The following is an 18,623-nucleotide window of genomic DNA, read 5'->3' as shown; positions in this document are numbered from 1 at the left end:
TGACTTGAAATATAAGCAACATTGGCTCTATAGGGAGCATGGCAGGCTGCAAGCATGGCCCTCAATCTATACTTGGTCATTGGATGCATGCAGTTTAGGTATACACAAATGTTTATTTATACATGTCCCACTGTTTTTCCCCAATGGGCATCCAAAGTGACTTACAAAATCATTGTCCCCTCCTTCATGTTACCCTTACAACAACTAGTTTGGTGTAGTGGTTAAGTGCACAAACTCTAATCTGGAAGAACTGGGTTTGATTCTCCACTCCTCCACCTGCACCTGCTGGTATGACTTTGGGTCAGTCATAATTCTCAGAGCTGTTCCTCTCAAAAGCTGGACCACTGTTCTGATCCAGCAGGCCTTACAATGTTAACAAAAGAGAGCATGGTCAGTCAGCAAGACTCTATGGTAGACTGGGCATTCAAACCTGGTTTCCCAGATCCTAGTCTGACACTATAACCACTACACTGAACAGAAAACCAATCCTGAAACAGTTTTCCCCATGATAGGAGAATGCTTGGCTTGTAATCTGTCCTGATTCCTACTGCAGCCATTTTGTGATTGCTTCCCATGGGAGCCCATATGTGGTGGTGCCCACACCCCAGTCTCAAAATCCCAAAAGTGCCCACTGACTTAGCAAGTTAGGAGAGCCCTATTCTATGCATACATCCCAATAAATAAATGCCCATAGGGTGGGGACAGAGCAGCTTCCCAATCTGCCTCCCTCTAGGGTTGCCAGCCAGTGGATTGCACCTGGCAGGATATTGGCATGAGGGGTGGGAACCTGATAAGACACTGTTGGAATAACAAATATGTCACCTCTGGGGGTGATGACACTTCTGGAAGTGATGTCATGGCACTGACATATCATTCTAGGATTCACCCCAAACTCTATGGTTTTATCACAGAGTTTCTGGTGAATTCTGGAGTGCTACATTGATGCAGTGATATAATAGGTTCACCTTGGAAATGACATCATGCCTTTGCTCTGATGCTGCTTTTCAGAACATTTTTTTCCCTACATTGCTATAGAGCAGTAGCAGGGGATGGGAATTGCTCCTGTTATAGTGGAAGCCCTGGAAGCCCTACTGTCCTCTCATGTGCAATCATGGTACACATTTGGGACATATACAAAGGGCTCCAGAGGGTGTGCAAGGAGCAGCCTTTCTAGAGATAAATTGCCCAATATAGTTATAAGAATGACAACCAGTCTTTGAATAGTAGGAAGTTTGAAGATCCCGGTCTTCTTCTCGTGGGAAGAGGGGACAGAAATTACTGGAGACAAAACAGAAAGGTCAGTGAAGATGGGACACCCTTGTGGAGGTAAAACTCAGCGACAGCGATAGAGGGAAAGAGATCACTAACCTTCAGTCATTCGCCGATACTTCTCCTTGTACATGAACCCAAAGACCAGACAGCATCCTCTCCTTGGGAGACCAAGCTCTACAAAAGAGAGAGAGAGAACAAATGATATGTTATTGGCCAAAACATCCAACACAAATGAGCCGTACTTGTCATGGAGGCCCTGGGGCAGGAAAACATCTTGGGGTGGGGGAGTACAGTAAGGGGAATCAGACCATGAAAAATATGCTAAATAAATAATTATATATGCCTGCCAGACAAAAAAAGAATTTCTTTTTAGGTCCTCCTAACTCGATGAGATGCTGAAAGATCCAGCTTGCTTTTGATCATCAAAACAGCGCAGGGGTGAAAGGGTTTGAGCTTTGATGTCTAAATGGAACCTGCATGCTCAGATGTGTCATAAGTCTGAAAGCCACTTTCTGGGAAGCAGCAACAGGGGGCGCTGTTGGCTTCCTTGCCTTACTTGTAGGCCCTCCGGGGCATTTGGTTGGCCACTTTGAGAAACAGGATACTGGACTGGATGGACCACTGTTCTGATCCAGCAGGCCTTACAATGTTAACCACTTCCATTCCCTGTGCTACAGCCCTGCTGACACCTCCACTCCTTGTGTGTGACTGCTATTCCTCCTCAACAATTAGGGTTGTCAATCCCCAGTTGTGGGCAGTGGATTCCCCGTTTTGGAGGCCCTTTCCCTGCTTCAGGGTCATCAGAAAGCGGGGGTGGGGGAGGAAAATAATCTGCTGGGCTCTGTGAATATCTGTGAGTATCTGGGGCTCTTGGACCCCCCTGTTTTTTGAGGTTGAAACACCAAATTTGCAGCATAGCATCCAGTGCTTCTTCTCAAAAGACCCTCCAAGTTTCAAAACATTTGGACCAAGGGGTCCAATTCTACGAGCCCCAAAAGAAAGTGCCCCTATTCTTATTTCTGATGGAGGGAAGGCATTTAAAAGGTGTGCAGTCCCTTTAAATGTGGCCAGAACTCCCCTTGGAGTTCAATTATGCTTGTCCCACCCATGCTCCTGGCTCCATCCCAAAGCCCCCATATATTTCTTGAATTGGACTTGGCAACCAAGAGGGTTCATACCAGCATCAAAGTAAGACAAATACACCATGCCAAACAGGGAAAAAGAAGATGGAAGGTGCAGGGGTCGTGCCTCTAAATACATCAAGCTAGAGAATGAAACAAACCAACTTTGAGGCCATCAAATAGAAGCCAGAGAGCATAATTTCGCCAATAGCCCCCTGACAGCATGTGTTTCATGTATGAGGCTTAAATCGATTTTCCTCCAGTCATTTCTCAAATAAAGCCTACAGTGTTCAGAACTGACAATCTAAATTTAAAATGGCTCTTTTCTACATTCCGTTCCACATTTGCAGTATGGCACAAATACAGCACAAGAGGATCTCCGAGGCACATCTTTAGAGCAATGTGCAGGAGCACCTTAACAATAAAGCAATAAAAAAGAGTCTGCATCTGATCCTGTTCTCATGACTGGGGTGTCAATGTTCTTATTTTTTTTTTTAAAAAAAAAATACTGCATCTTACTTTTTGAAAACAAGGCTCCCAAGCACCTAACAATAAAGGACAGCTAAGAAACAAACTGATGTACTAAAACATATAACAGGCAAGAATCAGCAAAAAATCAAGCAACAGAAACCAGAAGAAAACATTGCAAGAACACACAAAGAGCCAGTTTGGTGTAGTGGTTAAGTGTGCGGACTCTTATCTGGGAGAACTGGGTTTGATTCCCTACTCCTCCACTTGCACCTGATGGAATGGCCTTGGTTCAGCCATAGCTCTGGCAGAAGTTGTCCTTGAAAGGGCAGCTGCTGTGAGAGTCCTCTCAGCCCCACTCACCTCACAGGGTGTCTGTTGTGGGAGAGGAAGATAAAGCAGATTGTGAGTTGCTCTGAGACTCTGAAATTCGGAGTGAAGGACAGGATATAAATTCAATATCTTCTTCTTCTTCATCATCATCATCTTATCCTGAATCAGACCCTTGCCCCATCAAAGTCAGTATTGTCTACTCAGACTAGCAGCAGCTCTCCAGGGTCTCAGGCAGAGAAAGATCTTTCACATCACTTACTGTCTTTTTTTTTAAACTGGAGGTACCAAGGATTGAACCTGGGACCTTCTGCATGCTAAACAGATGTTCTGCCACTGAGCTCCTCCTCGCCCCACTTCCAGAATCATATTTCTTTATATTTTAGATTTGTGAATTGCCCATCCCCAAATATACAGGGGTCTGGGAGATGCACAACAAAATTAAAAATCAGCGTTATAAAATTAAAAATGATCAAAACCGTTGTTAGAACAATTCTTCTTACATTATGAATAATCTCCAATGGTGTTCTTAATTTACACTTAAACTAGCTCTGTACTGTGCTGCCATCTCATGGGCAGGATGAATAGGGGTATGAAGTGGGAAGATGGAGCAAAAGAAGGGGGTGCCAGCCATGATGGAAACTGCTGCTGCCCTCAACAAAAAGCTTGGTGGAACATCTCTGCCTTGCAGGCTCTGCAGAATTGCATTAAGTCCTGCAGGGCCCTGGTGGTATTTGGCAGAGAGTTCCACCAGGCCAGGGTCGGGGCTGAAAAAGCCCTGGTTCTGGTTGAGGACAGCTGGATATCTTTGGGGGCAGGGATCACCAGGAGGCTGTTTTCAGAGGACCATAATGCCCTCCTGGGGACATACCAGAGGAGGTGGTCCCAATATTTCAAATCAGAAAGAATTAACAGTATCATCCTTCAAGCGAGCCCCATTGAATTGACTTCAGTAGGATTTGGAGAAGACCTGCTTTGAATTGCACTGTATAATTGCCAAAAGCTGACTGGAAGAGGAGGCCAGATTACACTACATGTTTTTTAACTAGCCGGGTCCAGGTCCTCTTTTCTCCAGACACAACTTATTTTCCGTTTAGCCATACAGAGACAGTTGCCATCCTCCAGGTGGTAGAAAAAATACAACCACACCAGGCTATAGTGAACAAATCACAAAATAATATTAACAATAAGCCAAAGACACTTGCATTTACAATAATAAGCACCAAGGAGTTCCAATGTGCAGGGGGTCGACTTGAAACGTCCTGCTTCGATCAGTCTTCATGCATGGGGTGCTCCATTCTTAAAAGTTTCCACTTCAATAACTAACGTCAATATTTCCACCGTGTGTTGTAACTATCATAACTATCATTCCACCGCGTGTTGTAAAAATATCATTAATACTTTCACAAGGGCACAAACAGTGCTTCCAAAAATTGAAGACAGGCACTAAGCTCACACTGGCTCAAGCATTTGGTCACTATAACCTGGCGTGGTTGTATTTTTTCTGTTCCTGAAGCGACCTCTCTCTTGTTGTTAACTTATCTCCAGGTGGTGGCTGGAGATCTCCCACTATTAAAACTGATCTCCAGGTGACAGGGAGCAGTTCATTTTGGAGAAAGAAGACTTTGGAAAGTAGACTCTATTGCAGTATACCCCTTGGGAGTCCCTCCCCTCCCCAAACCCCACCCTCCTCAGGCTCCACCTCCAGCATCTCCAAGTACTTCAGAGCTGGCAACCCTACGCACAGCAGCTGTTGAGGACATCACTGCTGAAGCCTGCAGGACTCTGATTCAGCTTGAGGCCATGGCATGGCAGGAGTGGGGATTCCTGCTTCCCACCCCTCCCCTGACACTATTTTTATAAGCCTTAAGGGTCCAGCAGAGAGTTAGCTATATACAGGGGTGGAATTCTAGCAGGAGCTCCTTTGCATATTAGGCCACACACCCCTGATGTAGCCCATCCTCCAAGAGCTTCCAAAAAAGAGACTTGTAAGCTCTTGGAGGATTGGCTACATCAGGAGGGTGTGGCTTAATATGCAAAGAAGCTCCTGCTTGAATTCCACCTCGACTATATAACTTATGCTGCATGGGCCTATGGATAAAAATTGTATTCCGATCAGTTTTGTTAAGCTCCTCACTTGGCTTTTCAGGAGCTGGGAACTGTAATGTAATGTAAAATTTTATTTATACCCCGCCCTCCCCCGCCAGAGCAGGCTCAGGGCGGCTTACAACATTTAAAATGAACAATACAATAATAAAACATTAAGAACACATTAAAACCAATCAGTGATTAAAACATTCCTAGACTAACAGTGGCGGTAAGCATTATTAATTTAGCAGTAAACATTGGTACCATCATTAATGAACGCCTGTTTGAAGAGGGCAGTCTTGCAGGCCCTGCGGAACTGATCTAAGTTCCGCAGGGCCCGCACCTCCTCTGGGAGCTGGTTCCAGAGTTGTGGGGCTGCGGCGGAAAAGGCCCGAGTGCGGGTGCTTTGCAGTTTTACTTCTTTCGGCCCAGGGATATTCAGTTTATTTTTGCCTACTGACCTCAGTGCTCTCTGGGGCTCATATGGGGAGAGACGGTCCCTCAGGTAGGTCGGTCCTTGGCCATATAGGGCTTTAAAGGTTATGACCAGCACTTTGTACCGGATCCGGTATACAATCGGCAGCCAGTGCAGTCCGCGCAGCCCAGGCCGTATATGCCTCCATCTTGGAAGACCAAGTAGTAGCCTGGCTGCTGCATTCTGCACTAGCTGCAGTTCCCGGGTCCGGTATAGAGGCAGCCCCATGTAGAGAGCGTTACAGTAGTCCAGTCTTGAGGTGACCGTCGCATGGATCGCCATCGCTAGGTCCTGCCGCTCTAGGAAAGGGGCCAACTGCCTCGCCCGCCTCAGATGAAAGAATGCTGACTTGGCAGTGGCTGTTATCTGGGCCTCCATTGATAATGAAGGCTCCAGTAAAACACCCAGGCTCTTCACCCGTTGCGCCGTCTTCAGTGGCGCCCCGTCAAAGGCCGGGAGAGATATTTCCTTCCCCAGAGTGCCACGACCCACCTGGAGAACCTCTGTCTTCGCTGGGTTCAACTTCAGCCCGCTCAGTCTGAGCCACGTTGCAACAGCCTGCAAAGCCCGGTCCAGGTTCCCTGGGGTGGAGGCGGGCCGGCCGTCCATTAGTAGATAGAGCTGGGTGTCATCTGCATATTGATGGCAACCCAGCCCAAATCTCCGGGCAATCTGGGCGAGGGGGCGCATATAGATGTTGAATAACATCGGGGAGAGAACTGCTCCCTGGGGCACCCCACAATCTAGCGCCTCTGGGATCGCTCACCCCCAATTGCCACCCTCTGTCCCCGACCCATGAGGAAGGAGGAAAGCCATTGTAAGGCCAGCCCCTCTACCCCTATGTCGGCGAGGCGGTGAATCAGCAGCTGATGGTCGACTGTATCAAATGCAGCCGACAGGTCTAGTAACATCAGTATTGCCACACCGCCTCGATCCAGTTGCCGCTGGAGGTCATCCACCAAGAACTGAAAATGGAGGGAAATAATGGACTCTCAAACAACAACCGATGTTTCATTTCACTGTCCTGCTAAGCCCGGTGCCTTGCTGCGCCCCCATTCCTGCTGTCTCCAAGTGTGCGTTTGGGCCTCCACAAAGCCTCAGCAACAGCAATTGCGTGACTGCTGTAATCCCAACCCCAACTCACCCAGACCTCTCACCTGAACGATATATCTAGGAGCTGTTTAAAAAGTCCAGGTATTAGCAGCGCCCGAGCAACTCGCACTCCCCAAAGGAAACCCCTTCCGGAGTGCTTGCTTTGTGCCGCTCCGCCGATGCCAAAGTGGGATGCTCGCTAAATCTCCGCTCTTCAACACGTGCAAGTCACGAGAGCTCTGTAATCCCCTCCACTTAGCATACCCTGTGATAAAATGGAACACGGAACCTTGAAGGGAAGATAAATCTGTCTCCAGGCTCGGTGCCCTTTCAAAGCAAAACAGCTGGCCCTTAAAAGTGGCTGAGCGCCAAGGCCCGAGGAAGTACATGCCTTTGATCTCTTGCTTTCTTCCAGGAGCTGCCTGGCTATCAGTCGAAAAGCAGAGAAATGGATCTGAGCGTGCATTTTGTAAGGAGGACGTGGGCTGTGTGTTTTTCTGCACTGTGTGCATATATGTGTGTGTGTGTATGTGTGAGGGTGACTACCTTCCAAAGCAGCTATATATCTATCTATCTTGCAATGCACCTTGCAGAGTCTTCAAACAAACCTTCTCATGTTACAGTGGGGGGGAAAAATTAAGGCACCGTGTCTCTGGACACTGCCTGCCTGTGGCCCAAGATATACTACCGGGGCTTTCACATTCCACACAGCCCTATTGATCAAAGTCCTTTTGATGTTTACTCAGTGTGCCTGTGGTCCTATTTTATAGCCAGTGCTTTCTTTGAAAAGAGTTACTGGGGGTTCAGGTCTGCCAGAAAGCCATGCCTTCCAGCTGAGATCTGCCTCGGCGCTAATTATCCGGATGCACAGAAACTGGCTGTAATAAGTGGCACGAGAAAGGCAGTCTGCACACGTTCAGAAGACCCTTCCCTCTCCGACTTACATGTGGAAAGAAGAAAGAGCAGCACCAATTCAATCCTGAGAAACTGGGAAGTCAGGATGAGGGATTTTGTAGTACCTGATCTCATCAGGTCTTGGATGCTTCTGAATGGGAAGCCCCCAAGAAAGACTGCAGAGGAAGGCAATGGCAAACCACCTCTGCTTCTCACTTTCCTCGAAAACCTTATGGGGATGCCATAAGTTGGCTGTGACTTGGTGGTACACTTTACACACTATTGGGAAGTCATTTTCCAGAATCTAATGCAGACTTTTCAGATAGGTTAAGTTGGTAACAGTAACCAATTGTGCCTATCTTTCAAGATATTGTCCTCTTTTCCCATTATTTGTTGTCACACAGTCTTTATGAACCTGTAATAAAATTGCCATTCAAGACAGTTATAGGTAGCACTGGCAACATGTAAAGTTGCCCACTCTGGGTTGGAACCTGGGGAGGGGTTTGCGGAGGGGAGGAACCTGAGCAGGCTACAATTCCATCGAGCCTACCTTCCAAAGCAGCCATTTTCACCTGGGAATTGACCTCTCTAACCTGTAGATCAGTTGGAATCCCAGGAGGTCTCCAAGCCCCACCTAGAGGTTGGCATTCTAGTAACATCTCAGTGGGTGGGTTCACAACAAAATTTTTCACTAACAAAAGGCACTTCCTATCATGTGCCTCTCTCTTTTCCATTGTGGCCTATTGATCTCCCTGAAATGCTGCTCCTGGGAGATAGGGGACCTCAACAAGGTCTCAATGAGACTGGCCTAACAAGGGCCAGGGTCTTTTCAGTCCGGGCCCCTGCCTGGTGGAATGAGCTCCCGCTAGAGATCCAGGCTCTGCGGGACCTCTCGAGGTTTCACAGAGCCTGCAATACGAAGCTCTTCCACCAGGCTTTTAATTGATCTGGAGGGCGTCCCTTTGATACTCACTGGTTCCCCCATCATCTCACCACCATGGAAACTGTGTTGTTCAATAGTCATCAGCCTATATGTTATTGTATGGTTTTGCCGCCTGTGTCGGAGATATTACATTGTCTTCGATTTTATATTATCTGTTTTTATTACATTATTTTTTAATCGGTAATATGTTTGAAATTTGCTGCTGTAAGCCGCCCTGAGCACTCTTGTGGGGTAGGGCGGGCTAGAAATCCAAAAATTAAATTAAATTAAATGGCGTGAATGGTAAATCAGTGGTATGCAACAGGAGCGGATTGGCAGATATTACACCTCCACTCTTGTTAGCAAAAAAATTAGTCTGGTTCCAACACCTCCCGCTTTTTCTTTTGTTTTTTAACAATGCTATTTCTTTTCAATAGCAAGGGCATTCTCACTGCTGGGTCAACAAAGAAGCAGCCATATATGTCAAAGCTTTTGGAAGTGGAGGACTTTGTGCTGTCCCCTGTCTCAGACTTGAGAGATGGCACTAAAGAGCTTAGATAGATAGAGAGGTCAGGACATACAGAGCATACTTTCCTTCCTGCTATCCTTTGAAGTAGAATGCTACCCTTAGGGGCAATTTCCTCCACTATTTCTGGACACACTTCTCTCATACATGCACACACAAAGAAGGTGCATGATCTCTCCTCTTGCACCATGGGGGCTGAACATGCATCCAGCATCCGGAACCATCAGTTAGCCAGCATAGGTAAGCTAGCTCTATCTCTTACCTGCACTCTCCAGCATGTTATTTCCTTTAATAAAAGTGACTTGTCAGTTTTAGATCTGATTACTGACTCCACGTAACTTCGTAATTGTGCTGCCACACCTAGCCCCAGCTCTGCTGCTTTAAAGCCTTGAGCACTCTGCTAGTTTTCTCATGCTTCCCTGGCAAGTACCGAGTCCAGAGAATTCAACAAAAGTCGCCTTCAAAATGTGTAAGGACAAGGAGCAATTCTGTAACTGGAGTGAACTTCACATATGGGTTGCAAATACAGACCACTGTGCCTACCTGGCCTGCCATGACATCACCCTGCCTCATTGCAGCCCCTTTGTGTGTTACTGGCTCAGACGCTCTGATGTCACAGAGAGGCTGCCCAACGTAATGCTTGGCAGCCAACCTACAGGGAGACTGTAGAACTGAAGTGCCAAGGCTCATGAACCACAGGATTGCTACACTTTGGAAGGGACCTTGCAACAGAAAGAAATGCCACTGAATGGCTAGGGCACGTGATAATTCCATTTGCCATAACAAGGGGCTTGAACTAAACTAATGGTGCAATGTCGACTCAGAGTACAGCCTGACACTTCTTCAAATGGGCGTGTGCTGAAACCCTACTTAGGAGTGTGGTGTGGTGGTTAGGGTGGGTGTTGCTTGGAACTGGGAAGCCCAGCTTCACATCCTCACTCTACCAGAGAAGCCTGCAGGGTGTCCTTAGCCAGGCACGTATCTCAGCCTAACTTACCTTAACCTTACAGGGTCATTGTGAAGATAAAAAGGAAGAGGGGAGAATAATGTAACACTTTAGGTCCCTGATGGGGAGAAAGGCAGGGTAAAATGGTGTAAAATAAAAATAAAATAAACATTCGCTGCTCTTGTTGCATTGAATAGATGCTAGTTTAACTGACTGCATCCAGAGATATTAGGAGGGAAATATGGTTTGTCATTACGGAAGCAAATCTTAGAAATCCTCAGGTTCATGCCAGTTTCCGACATCATGATAATTTAAGTTTTGTTGGGAATCAGCAGGGCTTTTTTTTTTTTGAAGCAGGAACTCCTTTGCATATTAGGCCATGCACCCCTGATGTAGCCAATCCTCCAGGAGCTTGTTGTTCAGTTGCACAGTTGAGTCTGACTCTTTGCGACCCCATGAACCAAATCACGCCAGGCCCTCCTGTCTCCCACCATCCTCCAAAGTTTGTTCAAATTCATGTAAGTTACATCAGTAACACTGTCCAAGAGCTTACAGGGTTCTTAGTACAGGGCCTGATTCAAGCTTCAGGAGAATTGGATACATCAGGGGGTGTGGCCTAACAAGGAAAGACGTTCCTGCTACAAAAAAGCCCTGGGAAACAGGGTATTTAAAAACATGAATTGCATTCAAAGGGAGAAAGGAAGGATGGTGTGAACGTGGGACCTTCCAAAGCATACCCCCATTGCTGCAAACCATGGTTTATTTTCATATCTGAATACAATCACATTAAATGTTACCTTTTGACTTCTGTTGTTACCAGGGGTGGAATTCTAGCAGGAGCTCCTTTGCATATTGGGCCACACACCCCTGATGTAGCCAATCCTCCAGGAGCTTACAGGGCTGCCAGTACAGGGCCTACTGTAAGCTCTTGGAGGACTGGCTACATCAGGGGTGTGTGGCCTAATATGCAAAGGAGCTCCTGCTAGAATTCCACCCCTGATTGTTACAAAACTCTCTTCTGGCCAGATACCATCCATTCTCTCCTCTTTGAAACAGCCCAAGAGACCTACCAATAGGGCTGAAGTTAAAACCATCTCAGAGTAAGCTCCTGGAGGATTGGCTACATTAGGGGTGTGTGGCCTAATATGCAAAGGAGCTCCTGCTAGAATTCCATCTATTTCCCCCCCCCCCCCCATCAAGTCACAGCTGATTTATTGCAATCCCATAGGGTTTTCGAGACAGGAGGCATTCAGAGGCGATTGGCCATTGCCTGCCTCCGCAGAGCAACCTTAGACTTCCTTGGAGGTCTCCTGATACTAACCCAGGCTGACCCTGCTTATCTTCTGAGATTTGACGAGATTGTGCTAGCCTGGGCTATCCAGGTCAGGTATTCAGAATCCCTGGCCTTCTTATAGTTTATCTGCATAAGACCGAAGAAGCAAACAGGATGTTATTTATGCCTTTGTTGCTATGAAAGCAAAGATATCATTGATTCTTATCAAGTCTCTAATGAACTGCCAAGGTATCAAAATGTAATTAAAACAAGAAAATTAGCTTAACATTAACGACTGCACTAAATAGTGACTTCAACTGTGGAGCCAAACAAATCAGCTCTCTCTCTTCTCTCCCTCCCCCCTTTTCACCCTACTGCTAATTCTGAAGTGTAATTGCATAATTACCCGCCTCTTTTGCACGAATGGAGCCCTGTTTACTGAGCTGACTGATGCTGATGGGTGAATTACAAAAGGATCCAAATCCAAAACCCAACAAGTGATTGCAAAAAAACGCCTATCTGAAATGAAAAGCCGTGTGCCGCTAACCCCAAAACATCTGCAATACAAACAGCCTTTAAGCACTTGAAGCAAAAGAAGTTATTTCTTCTCAGTGAGTGGAAATATTTGTAGGCATGTGAGGACGCAGCACCAAGGCCAAAATGGCAGCAGACTTGTAAAGACTCTTTTGAAAAAAACATGATAGCTACAAATTTATGATGCTCTAGTTATAACTCTGCACAGATTTGTGTATCATCCATTACCCATCTTTGTTATTGTTAGAGCCACCATTTTTCGCTACATGCCATGTACTTATTCTGTTTTGTAGTTTGCATCAAGTATTTGTTAAATTTCTGATTTTTGTATTGTTCTTCTTAAATAAATGGTGGGGGGGGGGGGATGACAGCACACTGTTGTCTTCAAAGTGGAGTATGGGAACCTCATAGTAGCAGAAGTTGAACCCAAAACCTGCACTTTCCAAAGGTAGAACTGGATCCACAACATCAGGGCAGAAAGTGCAAGCCTAACCACAGTCACACCCTTTGCACCAGTCCCGGACATCCATTAAGCTCATTCGGTGACCTTGGGCGAAACAGTTTCCCTCAGCCTATTGTGGGGGGGGGGGGCACAAAATGAAAGAAGGGAGAGTCAGATAGGTCACCATATTTGATGTAGTGGTTAAGTGTGTGGGCTCTTATCTGGGAGAACCAGATTTGATTCCCCACTCCTCCACTTGCACCGGCTGGAAAGACCTTGGGTCAGCCATAGCTCTGGCAGAGGTTGTCCTTGAAAGGGCAGCTGCTGTGAGAGTCCTTTCAGACCACTCACCTCACAGGGTGTCTGTTGTGGGGGAGGAAGATAAAGGAGATTGTGAGCCGCTCTGAGATTCAGAGTGGAGGGTGGGATATAAATTCAATATCTTCTTCATCTCTTATCTGGGAGAACTGGGTTTGATTCCTCAGTCCTCCACTTGCACCTGCTGGTATGGCCTTGGGTCAGTCATAGTTCTGCCAGAGGTTGTCCTTGATAGGGCAGCTGCTGTAAGAACCCTTTCAGCCCCATCCACCTCACAGGATGTCTGTTGTGGGAGGAGAAGATATAGGAGATTGTAAGCTGCTCTGAGTCTCTGATTCAGAGAGAAGGGCAGTGTATAAATCTGCAGTCTTTTTCTTCTTCTGCAGAGGAAGAATAAACATGGGTGATAGGCACCTATTAGCACCTTTCTTCTTGGTGCTCACCCTGTACCAATCCCAGTCATGCTAATATAGATGTGCTGAGTGCACTGAAGTGGGCATGATTTTGATGAATTTGTGATTGGTACTGTTGGACTGAAGATATTCTGGAGTACTTCCCTTTATATTTTTTCAGCCTGTCCCTTAGGCCAAAAAAAAAAAAAATTGCCCAGAGGTAAAGACAAAACATCCCCCTGATCCCTGGCAGCTGTGAGACAGGATGAATTTTCTGTCATAGTCCTCCCTTCACCAGGACGAGAAAGAATTATTCTGCATGCCAATTATTTTTCTTCATGAAGGGGATTAATTAGAATACTAATGGACCTATTAGTTTAATAAGTTACCTATAGATGAGTTAAGGAACACACAAATGGATAATGAGATATCCATGAGACTAATAAAGCACCTACAGACTGCATGAGTTTCCAAAGCATATAAGAAGGATAACAAGGTAAAGAGAACTTTCCTCCCCCCATTGTCCAGAGACGGGGAGGCAAGCAGTGAAGCAACCAGGGCTGGAAGGGGACAGGAAGACAGGCAGAGCTACAGATGGGCCCGTTGCCCATTCTTCCTGGGAGCCCATGTCTATCTGGTCTAGAGCAGAAACACCCGGGACACTCATCCGGGGCAACGGCAGGCCCCAGGTGTCAATGCCCAGGCTACGGGGCGAGAGGACAGCAAAGAGCTGGACCATGGTGCTGCAGCAACCTGAGGGCAGAGCCCAGCTCTGGGAACAAGACAGTGGCAGCAGCAGAGGAGGCAGTTCAGATGGGAACTGACAGTAGCTCATCTGATGCTCCCTGCAGCCAGGCTTGGATAGCCAAAGGACACAGAAAATGCTCAGGGGATAGGTATGGGGGAGGAGCCTGGGACTGAGCTAGCAGGCGGCCATTCACTGGGGAAGGATCAACTGGTGGAGGGAGGAAATAAAATGGGGCTCTTGCTGACAGTAGGAAGAGAGCTGCTGAGTCTGGGTCTTAGAGGGGACCAGACAGCTGAGAGGAGCAGGAGGGTAAAATAAGACCCCCTCCGTTCTATTTCTGAGGCCTTGAGGGCAGAGGTGGAATTCTAGCAGGAGCTCTTTTGCATATTAGGCCACACACCCCTGATGTAGCCAATCTTCCAAGAGCTGACAAAAAAAGAGTCTTGTAAGCTCTTGGAGGATTGGCTACATCAGGGGTGTGTGGCCTCATATGCAAAGAAGCTCCTGCTAGAATTCCACCCTTGCTTGAGGGAACCCTTTTGGAGTAAAAGCAGAAGGCAGCACACCCTTGTGGGGGGAGGCAGGGCATGACATCCATACATAGTATCTAGAGCAGGGGTCCTCAACCTACGGCCCGCGGGCCAGATGCGGCCCGCTGAGGACGTTTATGCGGCCCGCCGGGTTATGGCAAAATCAGACCGGAAGTGACGTTCGACCTAAACTTGCGTTAGCAACGCACACTTCTGGCACTGGGCTGAGGCGGCGGAGACAGAGTGTGAGGTGATACCGAGGTGAGGTGAGTTTCCAGGCCAGGGTGTGTGGTGTGGGGAAGGGAGAGAGATGCAGAAGACGGAGAACTGACGGCCCGCGGCCTTGTACAGTAACGGCAGTCCGGCCCTCCAACAGTCTGAGGGACAGTGAACTGGCCCCCTATTTAAAAAGGTTGAGGACCCCTGATCTAGAGCAGTGGTCCTCAGGCTTTAGTATTCCAAAATATTTCCATTTAGCTTTAAACCTTTTTTCATAGACTACCTTTCTTTCTGCCTTCCTATCATCTGTCAGATAGCTTTTCCCCTCCTTTTCTCTGTTTCCTTTCTGAAATCTTTTGTCTTGTGAAAAACCAGAGAGATTTATGAAATCCCTAGAGTGTCAATGACATCACTTCACCCTGCTCAACCAGAAGTAACATCATAACATTTGTGATGCGCCCCCTCTCCAGGCTCCACCCCCAAATGGCTCCTGGGGATTGCAAACAGAGGGCAGCTGTTGGAAAAAATTTAGCCGAGTGCTTTAAAACGCAGCAGAAGAAAGGCAGCATGTTGCCGTGTGCGTTTGATTAAAAGAAAACTTTACTAAGAGATAAAACGGGGGAAGGGTACACTGGGATTGGAGGGAAAAACAAAGCCTAAACATGCTAACTAGTTTCTCCTGATCTAACCTCCATATTGGCTAAAACCCTTCTGATCTCTAGCTCAAGGAAAATGAAAGTTCACAAAACTGAGTAGGTGACCAAAAACGTGCAGTACCCCCAAATAAAGCTGTTTAATCCAACAGGAAATTTAGACCACCTCATTAAGTCTACTACCTCCTACTTCTCTAGCAAGAACTTCTACACATTGTCTAATTGGCTCCATGCTAATTAAGTAACTCTTTCGTGACACAAGTAGAGGCACTTGCATATTCCAGCAACAGCCCACGGTGCTTGTCAATGTCCTGAAATGGCTGAATGTATTCCAAGAAGACTCTTTGTTGTTATGCCAGGTTATTCCTGTAGTACTCTGGCACACAAACTGGATCCCTGCCTGATACTCTCAAGGGCTATTTCCGTTTCAAGGCCTTGAATGTGTCCCTCCAAAAGTCTAGACTGATCCCACTCAAAGGCCATGTTTCCGTAACCCTTTTTGGCACAGTAAATTAGGATGCTGCAGACACCAAGACAAACGTCCACACTGTGATGTCCAAGTCCCACTCTAGAGAATAATACTGATCAGGATTTGAGGCCTTACCTCAGGTTTGCTCTCAAGAAGGCTGACATAATGTCTCCTTGAAAACTATTTTGACAGCCTTGTGTTGAGAGGGAGCCACACAAGTGCAAGGAATTGATAATCATCCAAGCTGCACATTTGTAAGAGCTTGCTCAGGCTTTTACAGCTAAAGGCACCTTTCAGTGTTTCATCAAGTCCTCCCAGCGTTTTATGCATGGAGCTGCATTCCACCTTCCAAGACATTTCATGCCAAAGGAAAACTTACAGCTCAGAAAGCGAAAGGATACAGGCAAGGCCTTTTTTTGTAGAAAAGGCCCAGCAGGAACTCATTTGCATATTGGACCATACCCCCTGGTGTCACCATTGTTTTGCCCAGGGTTTTTGTGTAGAGAAAGCCCAGCAGGAACTCATTTCTATCTCAGGCCACACCTCCTGACCCCAAGCCAGCTGGAACTGTATTCCTGCTCAAAAAAAGCCCTGGAGACAGGACTTTGAAGCTTTAGGGAATTGTGAAAAATCCTCCCCCCTCCCCCTTTAGGGATCACGTGCCCATGCAGTTTTCCAACAAATTAGTATCCCATTTGGATTGATATTTTCCTGTCCTCTTGGTACACAGACGATGAGACAAGCCCTGTTTGGGAATACTAGCTTTGGGCCACAGAAATCAATGCTGGTTATGTTTTTGAGAAAAGAGATCGAGGTATGAAAATGCTGTTTCTTTGGCCTTTAGCCAATTGACAGAAATAGAAGATGAAGTACTTCATGGGCATGATAAGCACTGAGAGGAAATCGTCAGAATTGCAGCATGGAAGTCGTCCCTCTTGCCAGCCAGCTCATGACACAGCCTTATCTATTCTCTGGAAGGAGCTGGTATGAGCAGGTACTGAAGCGGGAAGCATTTTCTGGTACTAAAACTAACTTAGCCATCAATAGAACCAACAACACAGCATTAGACAACCTGTAGCTTTTGTTTTCCCAAAGGGAAATCAGCCATTGCTTCTTTATCCAATGTCTTCTTCTTCTTCTATCACAGAATGGCTTGGTGCAACAGCAAATTGTTTACACCAAGCACAATCTAGCCTTGGGATGCCAGCTCTGGGTTGAAAAATACTCGGAAATTTTGGGGAGTGGAGCCTTGGGATAGTGGGATTCAAGGAGGGGTGAGACCTTAGCAGGGTCACCTTCCAAAGGTCACCTTCCAGAATGGCCATATTCTCCAAGGGAACTGATCTTGGAGATCAACTGTAATAGTGGAAGATCCCCAGGTGCCACCTGGAAATTGGCAACTGACAACTTCTTCCATTACTCCTTTCAAGTTGCTACAATGGGGTTGTCATTCCGTAGAAGAAGTAGCCAGTTAATCATCTCAGTTTTAAAGAAAATGATAGTTCTGAAGAAAATTAAACAGTTTTTATTTCATTAGGGTTTGTAGAATCTTTCGGGCTCAAGTGCCGTGTTCTACTGGAGAAAGTTTTTCTTCCAGACGTTTCGTTCTCGACTGCGGAGAACATATGTAACAGATGGAACCTTAGAAGAGTTTTGTCTCATGGGGGACAGACATGGGGAATGGTCTCTTACTAAGGGAGCACTGCAATTTTTAAGGTATTTGCATTGAAAATAATTACCTTTTCAAAAAAAATCCACTGACAGATTAATTAGGAGCACATATTTAATAAGGCTGAAGTTATTTTTAGTGATTCGTCAATTAAAAGGTTGCATTCCTACAGTAGCCAGCTACATTCTGGGTTTCGGCTATGGTTTGTTGTTTTGTTTAACATCCAGCTCGAAGAAGAATTCTGTAGAACTCAGGATCCTACACGAACTACACTGCTTTGTCAGTATTGTCCTTATAAGAGCATATACTACTTGTGTGTTTTTTTAATACTGGCACAGCTTTTTTTTTAAATTGTTGTTTACTTCTGAGTAGTTCTTTGAGTTACAGAAGACAACATGCTTGAGTTGGAGGAGCAGCTAGCATTTCCTCCTGAGTCACACTTGTAAAAGCATCTCGTCCTCCCTCACCAACTTCCCCTCCCTCGTTCATTTGCAATTTTATTGAATGCTTTTAAGGCAATTATGTTATGCAGAAGTCACAGAGAGATCAAGGAATCAGATGAACCAGCAGACAAAAATACTGCAGCAAAGGGGTAGTAAAGGTTTATTAATGTAATCATAATTTGTACTATTGTGCAGATGTATCCCACCAGGAACGGTAATAAATGTTTAATAGCCCAATAATACCTGTTTAATAATTTTCTGAGCTCATTCTTGCCTAATTGCAAGTTTATTAAAGAACGATAAACTTTATAATGCCATAAAGTCATTACTGCGTTTCCAACACTTATTTAATATTGAGTTAATTATATTACAACTAAGTTATTTTTCCCATACATATTAAATATCAATTAGTTGTTTTAAACTATTGATTTGTATTTAATTAACTATGCTATTACATACCAATTAAATTCTTATAAGAAAAGACGAAACAGCTGGTCTTTCAAATTAATTTTTTTTAAAGAAAAGCACAGTATGGAAATAAATTACACATTTATTATTATATCACAGTTTCTTTCCACAGTGATGAATATTCAGAAGTTGCAGCGAGAAGGAATAGTTGCACTTTAGTACTCTGTGGAAGTTGCTAAAACAGATGAGCTTACTGGTTGGAAATTAAACAGAGTTTGAATCTAGCGGTAACTTTAATACCAACAAGGTTGATTCTGGGTGCAAACTTGCATGTGAATGCACACTTCTGCTACAAGCTTTTGTGTGTATGCACACTTCTTCAGAATGTATC

General features: G+C 45.7%; 1 protein-coding gene across 2 annotated transcripts in view; it reads right to left on the bottom strand.

Annotated features, from left to right (window-relative positions):
* The window catches only part of KIRREL3 (kirre like nephrin family adhesion molecule 3), a 1,087,808-nt gene that overhangs the window by 481,556 nt on the left and 587,629 nt on the right, over positions 1 to 18,623 (bottom strand). For both annotated transcript variants that reach the window (XM_060251091.1, XM_060251092.1), the window contains exon 2: positions 1,369 to 1,446. In XM_060251091.1, the coding sequence (XP_060107074.1) occupies positions 1,369 to 1,446 (78 nt within the window). The remainder of the gene's footprint in view (positions 1 to 1,368; positions 1,447 to 18,623) is intronic.

Source organism: Heteronotia binoei, chromosome 12 (genome assembly GCF_032191835.1).
Source record: "Heteronotia binoei isolate CCM8104 ecotype False Entrance Well chromosome 12, APGP_CSIRO_Hbin_v1, whole genome shotgun sequence".
Lineage (NCBI taxonomy): Eukaryota > Metazoa > Chordata > Lepidosauria > Squamata > Gekkonidae > Heteronotia > Heteronotia binoei.
Note: the sequence above shows the minus strand (reverse complement) of the source record. Positions and strands in the feature narration are given on the sequence as shown.